General features: G+C 60.7%; 2 protein-coding genes across 3 annotated transcripts; both read left to right on the top strand.

Moving 5' to 3' along the window:
* Positions 1–517: 517 nt before the first annotated feature.
* On the top strand, positions 518–7,353 carry LOC132687652 (keratin, type I cytoskeletal 42). 2 transcript variants are annotated; one of them, XM_060646100.2, is made up of 8 exons: positions 518–1,221; positions 3,021–3,103; positions 3,231–3,387; positions 4,520–4,681; positions 5,271–5,396; positions 5,651–5,871; positions 6,901–6,950; positions 7,079–7,353. In XM_060646100.2, the coding sequence occupies exons 1-8, from the start codon at positions 703–705 to the stop codon at positions 7,168–7,170; spliced, it is 1,410 nt and encodes a 469-aa protein (XP_060502083.2). In that variant the 5' UTR covers positions 518–702; the 3' UTR covers positions 7,171–7,353. The 2 variants fall into 2 exon arrangements, with proteins under 2 accessions (XP_060502083.2, XP_060502082.2); XM_060646099.2 differs by having other exon boundaries at positions 7,073–7,353.
* A 1,773-nt stretch (positions 7,354–9,126) lies between these two features.
* On the top strand, positions 9,127–14,232 carry KRT17 (keratin 17). The gene is made up of 8 exons (XM_060646103.3): positions 9,127–9,693; positions 10,795–10,877; positions 11,258–11,414; positions 12,007–12,168; positions 12,588–12,713; positions 12,806–13,026; positions 13,145–13,170; positions 14,013–14,232. The coding sequence occupies exons 1-8, from the start codon at positions 9,262–9,264 to the stop codon at positions 14,105–14,107; spliced, it is 1,302 nt and encodes a 433-aa protein (XP_060502086.1). The 5' UTR covers positions 9,127–9,261; the 3' UTR covers positions 14,108–14,232.
* Positions 14,233–14,950: the final 718 nt, after the last annotated feature.

Below are 14,950 nucleotides of genomic sequence, written 5' to 3'. Positions count from 1 at the left end.
GACTTCCTGTGAGGCTTGGATCCAAAGCTTCCTCAGGCCAATGGCAGTGTCTATTCCCCTCAGATCCCGATCCCCCAGGCCAGGGGCCGTGTCCCCTCCCGCAGACGTGGATTGATCAGCTGGGGGAATCCCTCAAGTAGAGGCTGATTCTCTCCTTTGGTCTGGGGGCGGGGGGGTGGTGGTGCATGTGCTCTCTCAGGGCCACATTGTACCTGGGAGAGGGTGTCATCCCAAATCTTTCCACCCTCTCCCTGGGGCTCGGGAATGCTGGTTGGGGGGCCAGACCAGCCTCCGTGCTCCAGGCTTGTGGGGCCTTGTTCTAGGCCCTGTCTGGCTCCCAGGGCTGGGTTCTCCGGACTGCCCCCAAGGATGAGCTCAGCTGCCTAATTGTGGCCGAGAATGGAGGTTCACCCTGCCCCGGGGCTGCGGCTCCAACGCCACCTTTGTTTCCCAACAGACAATGGGCTGCTAAGAAGCCACCTGTCCAGGCCAGGCGCTGGTAGGGGATGGGGCCCGGGGGATGCACTCGGCATGTCCAGCCTGAGCCCCAGGCCCTGGGCGGCCGGTATGGAAATAAATTACATGGCTGGGGTTTTGGCTCTGACTTCAAGGGCCGGGGGCCCAGCCCCGTTTTAGCCTGGCTATAAAGAGCTGCCTGGGGTCTCTGTCCAGACCAGACCCTGCTCCTGACTTGTGGACACGATGGCTGCCACCACCACCAGCATCCGCCAGTTCTCAACCTCCGGCTCCGTCAAGGGCCTGTGTGTGCCGGGTGGGGGGTTCTCTCGGGTGTCCTCGGTTCGTGTGGGGGGCACCTGCCGGGCCCCCAGCCTCCTGGGAGCCGGCAGCTGTGGCAACATGTCGGTCACCTCATCCCGCTTCTCGGCGGGCTTGGGGGGCGGCTACGGCGGGGGCTACACCTGCAGCCTGGGCGGGGGCTTCGGCTCCGGCTCCGGCTTCGGCGCGGGCTTCGGCTCCGGCTTCGGCGCGGGCTTCGGCTCCGGCTTTGGTGCTGCGGACGCCCTGCTGGGGGGCAGCGAGAAGGAGACCATGCAGAACCTCAACGACCGGCTGGCCTCCTACCTGGACAAGGTGCGCGCCCTGGAGGAGGCCAACGCCGACCTGGAGGTGAAGATCCGGGACTGGTACCAGAAGCAGGGGCCGGGGCCCGCCCGCGACTACAGCCCCTACTTCAAGACCATCGAGGACCTGAGGAACAAGGTGTGTGGGCCAGCCAGCTCCCTGCCCTCTGCCTTGTGTCCTTACTACCTGCTTCTGACTCCCTCCCTCCCAACTTTGGACCTTTTCCAACATTTCTTCTCTGCCCTGGGTCTCCATCATTCATTGGTTCCTTCCTTCATTCACTCTCTCACTGGCATGACCATGGAAAGTCACTCTGGGGGTCCCTGAGAGAAGGATCTATGTCTTCCTGCTCAGACTGGAAGCTCCCAAGGGAAGGGATTAAGTGAGTCTGAAGGAGAACACAACACATACCCACATGCTCATGACCTCTAAGAGCACGGCCTTGGCATTCTGTGAACGGGGTGCCTGGGTCTTCTGCACGAGACCCGCCCCGGAGGGTCCTTTGGTGCTGCAGCCCGTGCCACCCCGAGGCAGGTGAGAGCTGAAAGAAATGCCGGGATGTTTAGGGGAGGCCAGGCTGGGGCCTGCTCTTTCCTGGTAGGGAGCCAGGTCTGGTGCTGCCCTGTGAGGGGCTTTGTCTGCTCCTTCCCGGGACCTCGGCCAGGAAGGGAATTCCTGCAATTGCCCCCTGGAAGCAGAACGACTGGGAGTGCCAGATCAGATATGGGCCTTGGTCTGAGCAGCAGGGAACCCAGGGGAGCCCTGGTGAGTCAGCATTCCAAGCTTCGGGGTCAGCCAGCTCCTCACCACAACCCCCCTGTGCCCGAGCATCAGGCCTCCGCCCCTCTGAGTCACTGTGCCCCTCGGGGGTTTTCACAAGGGCCCCTTGCTAAGCCCAATCAGCCTCCTGAGCAGGGAGGTGGGTAGGAGATGGGTCTGTAGGCCACTGAGGCCAAGGATGGGTAACAAATTGGCCCTTGGGCTCACTCTGGAAACGGAGACCCAGGGTCACTTCACAGGGCCCCGAAGGGGACTCTGAGGCCCAGAACGAGGCTATTGGAGCTACTTTTTGGCTGCTGAGGCTGCTTCCTCTTACACCTTCTGCACATCAGCCCTCAGCCTTAAAAGCTTCCAGATTCTTCCCAGCTCATCTGCCACCTCCACTAAGACCTCCTCTCTCCTCCCTCTGGGCAGCATTTAGGGGCCTCCCCTTCCTTCTGCCCACATGGCTCTGGAGTACAGCCTCTCAGCTTTTCTGACGATAACAGTGACAGCAGCAGTAATAATAACTGACCTTCTGCCCCCTCCAGAGCCCCTTCCCTGCTCTCATTTCAACCACTCAGGTGACCCTGTGGGAAGAGAGAACTTTGCTTTAGGTTTGAGGTGGGGCTGGTCATAATCTTGTTAATTAATTAATTAATTGCTTAATTAAACCAATGTTTCTTGGGGGCTGACTCTGGGCCAGGTACTTTGCCCAGGGCTAGGGATTCCGAAGAGAGTGATACAGATATGGCCTTGTCCCCCTGGAGCTGAGTCCAGTGGAGGAAATGACAAAAAAGTTGTGGAGAAAATCACAGTTGGGAAAAGTGTTGTGAAGGAGATGGGCAGGGAGGAGGTGTGACCGGAAGGAGGGACACACATGGGGTGTGTGGAGGAGGGCTTCCTGGAGGAGGGGGCAACCGAGCCTAGAGGTGATCTCAGTTGGGGAAGAGAGAGTGAGGTCCACGGGAATATTATGGGTCTCTCCTGACCTCATGGTTACCTGTGCCTGGGCACTGCGCCCCCACCACTCTGTGGGCCCTCTCGCAGGGTGCCCCGAGGGGGAGATTGCGGGGCCCTCATCTCCTCTATCTGGTCCACTCTCCAAAGGGGCTGCAAGAAGGGTGTTGCGGGGCCTTCCCAGGGTGCTTGCTCACCCAGCCCACTGTGCCTCCCAGATCCTGGCGGCCACCATCGACAATGCCAGCTTGGTGCTTCAGATCGACAACGCCCGTCTGGCAGCTGATGACTTCCGCAACAAGTGAGCCTGCGCCTCCAGGGCTGTCCCCGGGGGCGGGTGTTGGGCCCGGCTCTGCACACCAGAGCTCTCTGTGCGTACAAGGGGGTGTCCTGGGGCGCTCCTTGGCTCATGCCTCCACCCTTTCCAGGTACGAGACTGAGCTGAACCTGCGGATGACCGTGGAGGCCGACACCAATGGCCTGCGCAGGGTGCTGGACGAGCTGACCCTGGCCAGGGCCGACCTGGAGATGCAGATCGAGAACCTCAAGGAGGAGCTGGCCTTCCTGAAGAAGAACCACGAGGAGGTGAGGCTGTCCTGGAAGTGTAAGAGAAACTCACCTGGGAATAAGCAAGGCTGGGGCTCCCAAATCTTCCTGGGCCAAGGCCATGCTCTCAGTCTAGTTCTGGCCCTGAACCTGGGAGACCCTCAGGGGGCCCTGCACGAGGCCTGGAGGACCCTCTCCCCCCGAAGATACTTCCCTTGTCCCTCAAGGCACGACCTATTGAGTGGTGGCAGTTAACTATCTGATGAGCAAATCAGTCTAAGAACACGCATGCTAATTACTCTAATTAATTGTAATAGTGATAGTCATAACAACAACCAAAATCTGCTCAGCACATTACAAGTGATTCATGGCAATTATCTCAGCTGATACTGACAGTGGCCCTGGGAGAAGGGTGCTCTTTCCTTCCCTCACCAGTGAAGAGACTGAGGCTCAGAGAGGTGAAGGGATTTATCCAGAGCTGCACAGGTCTGTCTGACCCATAGCCACACCCACGTCTGACACCACCACTTTGCCATCTCTCCCACCTCCCTTTTTCAGAGAGTCTTGGAGTCCTACAGACCCTAAGGCTCAACCCAAGGGTCAGGATCCCAGACCCTGTAGGGGGACTAATGAGCCTGCGGCTTCCTTCTGGGCCAACCTCTGGGCTGGCCCACGCTAGGGGAGTCTAATCTTGGAGAAGCAGGAGCCCAGAAAGTGTCTCCACCTGGCTTTGAGGCTGGTCATACAGATTGCGTCCCCGCCCCAGCAGATTAACATCTCCTAGCAAGTTCTGGTTCTGCAGATGCCAGCACAGGACTGCTTCCCCTGTGCGGTTGGGGGCAGGGGATGAGGCGGGTGGTCAGGGAGGTGAGTGAGGCTGTCCCAGCTCATCCCCTGACGGGCTGGGGAGTTACCGTCTCTCCTCGCCCCGCACACATTGGATCTGGGCAAAGTCCATCTCTGAGTGAGAGTTGGGGGAGATGGTCCATATTCACAGCCCTGCATGTTCAAGACATGATCACATCCACCTCCATCTTCAAGGGGAGGAGCCATTGGGCTGTCTGTCTGTGTCTGTCGGTCATCGGTACCCATCTCCCTGAGGGAGAGAGGCCCGGCCCCAGGGTCTCTCCCTGGGATGGCCCTGGTGAGCTCCTGTTCTCCTCTTGCCCAGGAAATGAATGCTCTGAGAGGCCAGGTGGGCGGGGACGTCAGCGTGGAGATGGACGCCGCCCCCGGCGTGGACCTGAGCCGCATCCTGAATGAGATGCGCGACCAGTACGAGAAGATGGCGGAGAAGAACCGCAAGGACGCCGAGGACTGGTTCTTCAGCAAGGTGGGTGGCCGTGCATGAGCAAGTGTGAACTTGCTCCATACGTGTGCTGGGTCCTGAGAACAGGCTGGAAAACTTGTAGATCACAGCTGTCCCAGCTGGAAGGACCTTTGGAAACCAGTTGGACCCACTGCTCATGTCCAGATGCAGATTGTGGGGCTCAGAGGGGCCTCAGGCTCACACAAGCCACGCTGCGGCCTGGGGAACGGATCCAGGGCCCGTCATCCCTGTCTGGGGCTTCCCCCAGCATATTTGTAGGTATGTGTGTGTTTGGATGAATACCTCATGCCCTTGGTAAACACACACCTAGCAGCTACAGTACCCAGGACAGTAACAGGCACAAAGAGAGTAAAAGCTGTTTTTGCGCAGTGCTCAGTAGGACTGTTGAATGCAAAGCACGGTGCGTCCACTGAGTCCCAGGGTGGGCACAGAGGGTGTCTGTGTGCGGGTGTGTTTGCAGCCCCCAGAGCCAGGGAGGGGCTGGGGGAGCAGGTCGGGGAGGTCAGGGCTCGGAGGTGGACCCTGTCCTCTGCCCCACCTCTGCAAGCCTTCTCAAGCCCCTGTGCCCCCCTGCCCCCGACCCGCCTTCCAGACGGAGGAGCTGAACCGTGAGGTGGCCACCAACACCGAGGCCCTGCAGAGCAGCAGGACGGAGATCACAGAGCTCCGCCGCTCCGTGCAGAATCTGGAGATTGAGCTGCAGTCCCAGCTCAGCATGGTAGGGCCTCTGACCCCCTCCCTGGCCTGTACCTGTCACCCCAGTGTGGGTCCAGCCTCCTAGACTTCCATTCGGAGGACCCGAATTCCCCACCCAGCCTGTCACTTCACATGGGTCCCTCTCTGCCTCTGTTACTGCCCCATGGTGCTGGCGGCACCCGCAAACCCACGCGGATGCGTCCCCCTGCTGGGTGCTCTGCCCTGGAGAAGGGTCCCAGCTGGGTCTCACCCAGCCACCCGTGCTTTGGCCCACAGAAAGCATCGCTGGAGGGCAGCCTGGCGGAGACCGAGGCCCGCTACGGGGCCCAGCTGGCCCAGTTGCAGGGGCTCATCAGCAACATCGAGCAGCAGCTGTGTGAGCTCCGCTGTGACATGGAGCGCCAGAACAACGAGTACCAGGTACTGCTGGACGTGAAGACACGGCTGGAGCAAGAGATCGCCACCTACCGCCGCCTGCTGGAGGGCGAGGACGCCCAGTGAGTGGGGGCACCGGGGCACACCCTTGGGTCGGGCGGGGGCCGCTGCATCCAGGCAGGGACGTTTGTGCTGGGGAGGTGCAGAGGTCTGCAGGAGGTGACACTGGCAGGGGTCCCGCTGTGAAGAGCACTGAAGGCCGAACGAAAGGGTCTGGACTAGACGGTGTGGGAAACGGCGAGCCACGGAGGGATTTTGCACAGAGGAGTGGTACTATCATCGAGATGTCTTAGAATGTTCGCTCTGGCTGCATAGGGAGAAATGCATCAGAAGGGCCCTGGTGGGGGCAGGGAGACCTGTCAGGAGGCAGGAGCAGGGAGTCGGGCCAGAGAAGCCCTGCTGTAAGGCGGGGGTGGAGGGCAGGGAGAGGCAGGTGGTGTGTGGAGAGGATGTGTTGTAGTTAAAAACAGCAGCGCTAGATGCCTGGACGTGGGGGCGAGCGTGGCTCCCTGGAGGGACGCAACACGTGTTGAGTGAGCCCACGAAGGAGCGGAGGACGATGACCCTGGGTTTCTGGTTCTGATGACTGGCTGGTGATGCCATTACCCGGGATGGAATAAGGAGCCGGGTGGGTGGTGATCTGGGTTGGAGCTGGGAGGGTACATCCGGGCCCCAGTGTAAAGGGGCTGAGAATGTCCTGGAATCTCCATGCTAAGTCATACATTCCAGCTTTTTGCTCCCTGACGATGGCAAAGCGCACCTATAGTCTAACCACTCTCTCTCCCGCTTTAAGAGAGTCTGTTTGTTGGGCCCTTTGGGATATGGAAAAACCACTTGCTCAGCTTCTCCTTGTAAATCCCTGGTTAGCCACAAAGTGCCTCTGGGCCTCCTGTGGGGGTGTCCCCTTTCCTTAGTCCTGCCCACGGGGCCGATGCCCTCTGACCCTTGTGGTATTCTCAGCTGTGATTTCTCTCTGGTTTGCTGGGACCTCTCTCCCCTCGCCCTAGTCCTCCCCAGCAGCTCCTTCTCCACGGGGCCGGGCTCCTGGCCCGCACCCCTGCACTGACAGGTCTCCCTCTCCCTCCCTGCAGCCTGGCCACCCAGTACTCCTCTTCCCTGATCTCACAGCCCACCCGGGAAGGTAAGAGCCTGCCCTGTCTGGCCCGAAGGGAGTGGGGAGAGGCCGGGGACCCGTCTGTGCGGGAGACTGGGGGAGGGGCTCGGGCCTGAGATTTCCTGTGCCCCCTCCTCCACCGCCTGCAGCCACAGTGACCACCCGCCAGGTGCGCACCATTATGGAGGAAGTCCAGGATGGCAAGGTGGTCTCCTCCCGCGAGCAGGTCCACCGCTCCACACACTGAGGCCCCTTTCCACCTGTGACAGCCCAGCCTCGAGGGTCACGGGGGGGCCATCGCCTTGGGCTCCCAGCATGCTAGTGCCGCACCCTGAGTGCCCATCTGGGCCACCAGCCAAGAGCTGTTGCCTTTCTGTATCTGTTTCCTGCAGCCCCTCACCGAGGGTCCTCCTAGAATTGCCCCAGTGTCTGCTATTAAAGCTTTGCCTGAAGTTCAATGCCTCATGTGATCTGGTCCAGTCATTGGCTTGGGGCGGTGTGTGCTGAGGGACTGGGGAGGAGGACAGTTTGAGGGCTTGGGTGACACTTGTCACCTGCAAACCTGTTCTGTCCGCCTCATTCAGGCCTGGGGGGCTCCCGGGAGGCCAGAGGGAAGAAGGCAGGAGATTGAGGGCAAAGGGATGGGAGAGCCCATCGAGCTGGGAAAGTTTCTAAGAATCAGCCCGTGGGTCCCCATGGGCTGGTCCACAGGAGGGCCCCATAGACTTTCTGGGGAACCACACCCCTTCTAGAGAACTCCCTGCCTCAGCCTGGGGCAGGTCTGGGTTCAAGATCAGAGGGAGAAGGGCTGGGCAGGGGGCTTTCTAAAGGCATGGTCCAAGGTGTTGATGGGTGAGAGGGGGTGGCAGTGGCACGGCCAGCCCAGGAGACCAGCTTGGCCCAGCTCGGGGAGTCTGTGGGGCGGGGTGGCTGCTGTGTGTGTGAGCGTGGGGGGCGTCCTGTTTGCTCTGGTGGCTTGGCAGCTGCCGGGCTGTTGGGGAATCTCTCTCAGCTGCTAGGAGGGGATGTCTGGGCCTGCCTGGGAAGTGGAAGCCATCAGCAATCTGGGACACGGCCACATTCCATTCAGCGAGCCTGCCGGGACACCGGGACCCAGGGCCAGGCTGAGGGTGGTGGGCAGGGCGGGTGGGGGCCCCATGAGGGGACTGGGGTGGGCTTCTGGGGGAGGCTTCGGGGTGGGAAGGACTCGCTGGGGGTTCTCAGGAAGACCCTTAGGCAGTGTCCTTTATATTTCCATCTGGCCGGCACTTGAGGTGGCTGCCCCTCACCTCACCCTGAGGCCTCTTTGGGTACAGGAGGGATAAGGAGAGTGGCCAGGGGCACGGCCGTCCTTTCACAGGGAGGGTCTCCCCCCGCCCCCCCACCCCCGGCTCGCCACTTAAGCTCTCTACTTAAGCTCTTCCTTGCCCACCCTGGCCCAGGAGGGAGGTGGGGAAAGGTTAGAGGGGCAGGCTGGGTCCCTGGGGTTTCCAGGGATAGGGGCAGTGTGGCCAGATGGAATCACAGCTCCTGGAGCTGGTGCCAGGGCTCTGCAGAGGGCGGGGGCAGTGTGTCGGGGGCTGTGGGAAGTGTTGGGCTCTGTGGCACACTGGGGATGAAGGAAGCAGGAGCCCTGCCAGCCCGGTTCTGTGGTCAGATGGGCCAGCGGGACACTATCCCTCTCGAAGTTTCCTTATCTGTAAAATGGGGTGGTAACCTGAGAGTCGCTGTGTTGTGTGGTGAGCCTAGTGGGCTTAAGTCCAGTGTCCAAGGTGGGACAGGGTCTCAGTCCTCACCCTCTCCCCAGCACCAGCCCCGGGCCAGGACTGTGGTGTGGCATGTGGTGAAGGAGACCGGCCTCAGGCCGGGGTCTGCCTGGTTCCCCGACCGGTTTCCCTGCCAGACACGGGGGCCCGGTGGGCTGGGCTGGGGTGGCAGCTGCCTGGGAGGGCCCGGTGACGGTGACGTCCTGCTTCTCCTCTTCTCCGTATTAGGTCATGGGAAAGCATAGCTGGAGGGCCTGCCTGAATCACAGGTGACAGGCCTGAGACCAGAGACATGCACTCGCGCAGACACCCAGCACGGGGGTTCGGGGAAATGAGGCAAAGCCCCAATGGTGGGAGGGGAGGGGGCCGGCAGCCACCTGGGAGCTGGCAGGCAGCCAGCAGTGATGAAAGCTCAGGAGAATGGAAACAGAGGAGCGAGCCTGTTGTAATCGCTACGCCCACTTGTCGATCTATAAAGGCGGCGGGCGAGTCCCGGCAGCCACACGCACCTCGGACCTCTCTCCTCTCTCGCCCTCTTACTCTGTGCCTGCCTGCCACCTGCCGCTGCCACCATGACCACCACCATCCGCCAGTTCACCTCCTCCAGCTCCATCAAGGGCTCCTCTGGCCTGGGGGGCGGCTCGTCCCGCACCTCCTGCCGGCTGTCTGGCAGCCTGGGCCCTGGCTCCTGCAGGCTGGGGTCTGCGGGGGGCCTGGGCAGTGCCCTCGGGGGCAGCAGCTATTCGAGCTGCTACAGCTTTGGCTCTGGCAGTGGTTACGGTGGCAGCTTTGGGGCCGTGGACGGGCTGCTGGCGGGTGGGGAGAAGGCCACCATGCAGAACCTCAACGACCGGCTGGCCTCCTACCTGGACAAGGTGCGCGCCCTGGAGGAGGCCAACACTGAGCTGGAGGTGAAGATCCGGGACTGGTACCAGAAGCAGGCCCCGGGGCCCGCCCGTGACTATAGCCACTACTACCAGACCATCGAGGACCTGAAGAACAAGGTAGGGCCTGCTGGTGGGACAGAGCCTTTGGGGGGCATGGCTTCTCCTCCCCCCCGTCTGGTATCCTTGACCATGGCCTGGAGTCAGCCTAGGGGGCTGCCACGGGCTCTCAGGGAGCTGAGGACAGCTTGGCTCTGAGTTGGCCTCTGGGAACCCACCTTGGAGCCACTGTGTGGCCCACATTCCCCTTTATGGGGGGCAGCAGTCTGGGCCAGGGACAAGTGAGCCTCATGGAGCTCCTCTGAGCCTCAGTTTCCTCATCACAGAGCTTGTTGCCACCACCTCATGTCATTGGAGGATAAGATGAATGGATGCGCGTAGAGGCTGGGCCCATGGGCTGCCAGATACGTGGGCATCTCTCTTCTTGAAGCAAGAGGGGGATTTTGGGTGATGGTGGGGTGAGGGATCTAGTGAGTTCAAGACGGCACCTGCTGGGAGGGGGAGGTGGAGACAGGGGGCGGGACCTCAGGAAGGCCTCTGTGTGTCTTATTTGGGGATTTTTCTGGCTTCCCCATCTGTCCCCCTCCCCCTGTCCCCTCCCACTGTCCCCTGAAGAATGGGGTTCAGCAGACCTCCCAAGGGCAGAGCTGCCTGCTGGAGTCTGGGGTTTGGGCCCAACAGGGGTCATGACTTCTGATTTGGAATTACTCATTGGTGAGGGCTCTTGTAGGGGCCTTTTGGGGGAGCCTCTCAGGGGCACCATCTCCCCAATTGTAAAATGAGGGGGTTGTTCACATCTGTTGCTCTGTCTGGGATTCTGGGACAACTTCTGCCCCAGGGGATCTCTCCCATTCTTCTCTTCCCAGCTGGGCACTCCCAGCTGGCTGCCTGCTCTGGTTGAAGGGAGCCTGGCATGGGGGTCCTTGTGGGAGGAGGCAGGTCTGGGGGTGGGGAGAGGAGGCAAGCTTCAGTGCCTCAGACCCCTGCCGGCCCCTCCTCTGCCAACAATTACTGCCTGGTAAAGGTGAGGGGCTGGGCAGGAAGAGAGCCTTCCTGAAGACAGCCACATCCTGGCCTCTAAGCAGGAAGATCCATCTCAGAACCCTGGTCTGGGCTGAGCTACTCTTTACCGATGGCCTTACCACTTTCCCGTCTCCCCAGATCCTCACGGCCACCGTGGACAATGCCAACATCCTGCTGCAGATTGACAACGCCCGCCTGGCAGCTGATGACTTCCGCACCAAGTGAGCCCTGGCCAGGGGGCTGGGAGGAACCGGGGCCCCCCTCCTCACCCCAGGACCGCAGTTGCTATGGCAAGGGCCAGCAGCTGGGGTGGGGGAGTCCACCACTTAGTCATGGATGTGGCAAATGCAGCAAATTCTGAAGGCCGCTGGGCTTAGGCAGAGAGAGGGAGGTGAGGCAGGAGGCAGAGAAGAGAGAAGCTAGAAGCCCGGTGGGGGTGGGGCTTGGCCCCACAGGGTCCCGGGGCCCTGACGCGGCATTCTGCTTCCACTCCACACCCTCACCTCCACGGTGCCTCACCATCAGAGGCCGGATGCTGGCCAGGACCTGGGCCTGCCTGTGGGTCCAAGCATCGAGACTAAGTCTCTGTTTCCTTTTGCAGGTTTGAGACGGAGCAGGCCCTGCGGGTGAGTGTGGAGGCCGACACCAATGGCCTGCGCAGGGTGTTGGACGAGCTGACCCTGGCCAGGGCCGACCTGGAGATGCAGATCGAGAACCTCAAGGAGGAGCTGGCCTACCTGCGGAAGAACCACGAGGAGGTGCGGTGGTGGGGCAGCAGGTCAAAAAGGCTGCGGAGGGGGTGGCAGGGCTCTGGAACTGTGCCAGGGCTGGGACCGAGGGAAGAGCACAGAGCAGGTGCTCCAGGGCTGGTCACCTTATGGGACAGCCCTGTTTGTGGAACCCTGACCCCTAGTCCCTTCCATGTACCACCCTGTTTCCCTGAATCTGGGGACCCTCCCAGGGTCCACAGAGGCCCCTTCTCCCCATCCTGGCCTCCCTCAAGAGGACAAGGGGACAGTGAGGAGGTCTCCTTGTTCTAGCCCAAACCCTTGAACCTGGATCCTATGTGGAAGTTTGGGAATTCAAGGGGATGTCTTAGGTGTACTGGCCTAAGAATTAGATTTTATCTTTGGAGAGCCCTCAGTCTAATGGGGGGGGGGCATAGAACCTGTCCTTAGGGAACCTCCAGTCTGACGGCGGAGGCAGAGCCCATGCAGAGCAGATGAACAAGAGTCAACAGGAGGGGCAGGGGGTAGAGGCAGAATGAAGGGGGGCTCCTTGGGAGGGGTCTGGAGAGTAAGAGAGCAGGACAGGTCCTCATGCCCACACCCACACCCCCCTCCCCCACAGGAGATGAACGCCCTGCGAGGCCAGGTGGGTGGTGAGATCAACGTGGAGATGGACGCCGCCCCTGGCGTGGACCTGAGCCGGATCCTGTCTGAGATGCGTGACCAGTATGAGAAGATGGCAGAGAAGAACCGCAAGGATGCCGAGGACTGGTTCTTTAGCAAGGTGGGGGCTGCTGCGGCCCGGAGGCCTCTCCCAGCGGATGGGGGGCAAGGACTGAATCCTGACTGATGCCCAGTACCTGGCATCTTGGGGGTGCCCTATCCTCAGTGAGCCATATCGACCCCATGGGATCAGGGTCACCCACTGCATCAACAGGCCAGGAGGTTTCTGGGCTTTGGAAAGTGGGATGCTGGTGAGAAGGCACATTGCTCCCACAGTTAGGTTTGGGAGGGGGCTGAGAGGCCCAGCAGAGATCAGGAAGGTGACCGTGTCCAGGGGAGTTATGGGGGGTGGGGAGAGCCCCAGGTGCCCGTGTGGGCACAGCATGGGCCCTGGGCTGATCATACGGAGGCCGTGGGTGTCATCTGACTTGGAGAAGGGATCCCAAGCTCACGCTGCACTCTCCTGTGTCCTGTCTGCAGACAGAGGAGCTGAACCGCGAGGTGGCCACCAACAGCGAGCTGGTACAGAGCGGCAAGAGCGAGATCTCCGAGCTCCGGCGCACCATGCAGGCCTTGGAGATCGAGCTGCAGTCCCAGCTCAGCATGGTAGGGGAGCTGCCAGGCCTGGGGTGCACCAGGGACCCTGGAGGGGGCACTGACCCCCCTTGCTGACCCCTGAGCTTCCTGCCCTCCCGCAGAAAGCATCCCTGGAAGGTAGCCTGGCTGAGACAGAGAACCGCTACTGCGTGCAGCTGGCCCAGATCCAGGGGCTGATCGGCAGCGTGGAGGAGCAGCTGGCCCAGCTGCGCTGCGAGATGGAGCAGCAGAACCAGGAGTACAAGATCCTGCTGGACGTGAAGACGCGGCTGGAGCAGGAGATCGCCACCTACCGTCGCCTGCTGGAGGGCGAGGATGCCCAGTGAGTGGGGGCGGGGAGCCAGGGGCCAGGGGCCAGGGGCTGGGGGTCTGGAGTGGGGGTGGAACTCTCAGACCCAAATCTAATCTCCTCTTTCTCTCTCTCTCTTTTTTTTCTCCAGCCTGACTCACTACAAGCCCAAAGAACGTAAGGATCTCGGTAGCTGAGGGTGGGGGTGCACGGGGCAGGCAACCCATCTGCTCATTGCTGGGGAGGGTCCCAGGACCTGCAGGGAATGACAGCTGATCCTCAGTAGGGGTGTGTGTAGAAAGGGACCTGTTAGGGCTCAGGATTGATGCTCAAGGGAATCAGATGAGGGAGACACTAGTCTGATGGGGGCAGGGCAGAGAGATGGTCCTTACACTAGAGATCCTAGTTTGATTGGGGCAGAACTGGTCCTAGCCCTGGAGACTCTCCTCTGATGGGGAGATTAGGGACATGGTCTCTCGTGGTCTTTGTTCTTGAGAACCTTACAGATGAGCAGTCCTGACCCTGGGATCTGTAGTCTGAAGGGAGAAAGGGACATGGTCCTTGCCTTCCTTGCCTTCTAGATCCCAGTGTGATGGGAAAGATAAGATCCTGGCCCCGGGGAATCTAGTCTAATGGGGGTGATGCGGACCTGGTTCTTGTCTTGGAGATCCCAGTCTGGAGATGAAGGAGACAGGAGCCTAGCCCATGCCCTGGAGACTGCAGAGAAATAGAGATAGACCCCACTGGGTAGCACCCAGTCTTGCAGAAGGACACAGTGGGTCAGGATCAAACCTCCCATCTGGGAAGCTGGACTCCTACAGGGGCACTGCCACAGGGAGGGGATGGGACAGGGAGTGGCAAGAGCAGGAGGGACGAGTGTCTGGATGTGATATTGAGAGGTGAGAAGAGGCAGGGACCGCAAATGGCTGTGGCGGGAGAGCTAGCTCTACTCAGGGAACTGGGGGCTGAGCCAGGGTTTCTCGGCCCCCACCCCACCTCGGAGTGTCTGTCTCCTACAGCCGTGACCACACGCCAGGTGCGCACCATTGTGGAAGAGGTCCAGGATGGCAAGGTCATCTCCTCCCGCGAGCAGGTCCACCAGACCACCCGCTGAGAACTCTGCTCCTCCTGGCCAGCCCCCCAGGCTCCCCCACTGACCCTGTAGCCTCTGGATTCCCCAGCCTAAACTCCTGGCTTAGTCCCTTTTCCATAACCTCTTGCCTGACCAATAAAGCTTGTTGACTCATATGGAATTCGTCCTGATTGTAGCCACTGAGGTGGCCCTAGTGAGCAATGGGTGAACTGGGGGAAAAGTCCGTGGACACCAACTGTTGTTGACTTGGAGGTCAAGGGTGGTCTAGGATCGGGGTAAAGAGTAGGTCTGGGCAGGGCTTAGGGGGGCACTTTGCATCTCCGAAGGGTCAGTGATCCTTGGGAGGGTGGTCCAGGCAGTGCCAGACCCAGGGTCAGGCCAGCATACCCGGGGAGGTCTTAGGTGGCCTCTTCTTGCCCTGTAAGTAGGTTTTCTCATCCATAAATGGCTGAGGAGATGTCAGGTGGGAGCCAGAGTCCTAAAGGATGACGCATTCAGTCAATTACTCCAAGAGGGACATGCCCTTCTCCAAGAGGGGGCAGGGGGTGGGTGGGACAGGAATCAGGATCCTCCTGGAAGAGGCAGGAGCATAAGGAAGGTGGGGGAGGCAGGCGGGGTGGTTAGGGCCCACGTTCCTTTGTGAGTCTCAGGAAATCCCCAAAAGGGGTTGTGGGCACCCCTGGGGTACTCCTACTGCCTCACCCCAGGAATATGAACTGTAGTCTAGGCTTCTAGAGAAGGCTGAGGGCCCCAGGCAGGTGTGGGAGAAAGGGTGGGTCCTCTCTCAGGGACGTTTCCTCAAATGGTCAGCTGCTGCTCAGGATGGGGCCCGGGGAGAGTGCCAGGATTGCAGTGGGGGGGGGG

This window comes from Panthera onca, chromosome E1 (assembly GCF_046562875.1).
Source record: "Panthera onca isolate mPanOnc1 chromosome E1, mPanOnc1 haplotype 2, whole genome shotgun sequence".
Lineage (NCBI taxonomy): Eukaryota > Metazoa > Chordata > Mammalia > Carnivora > Felidae > Panthera > Panthera onca.
The sequence above is the reverse complement of the archived record's forward strand: the minus strand, read 5'-3'. Positions and strand labels throughout refer to the sequence as shown.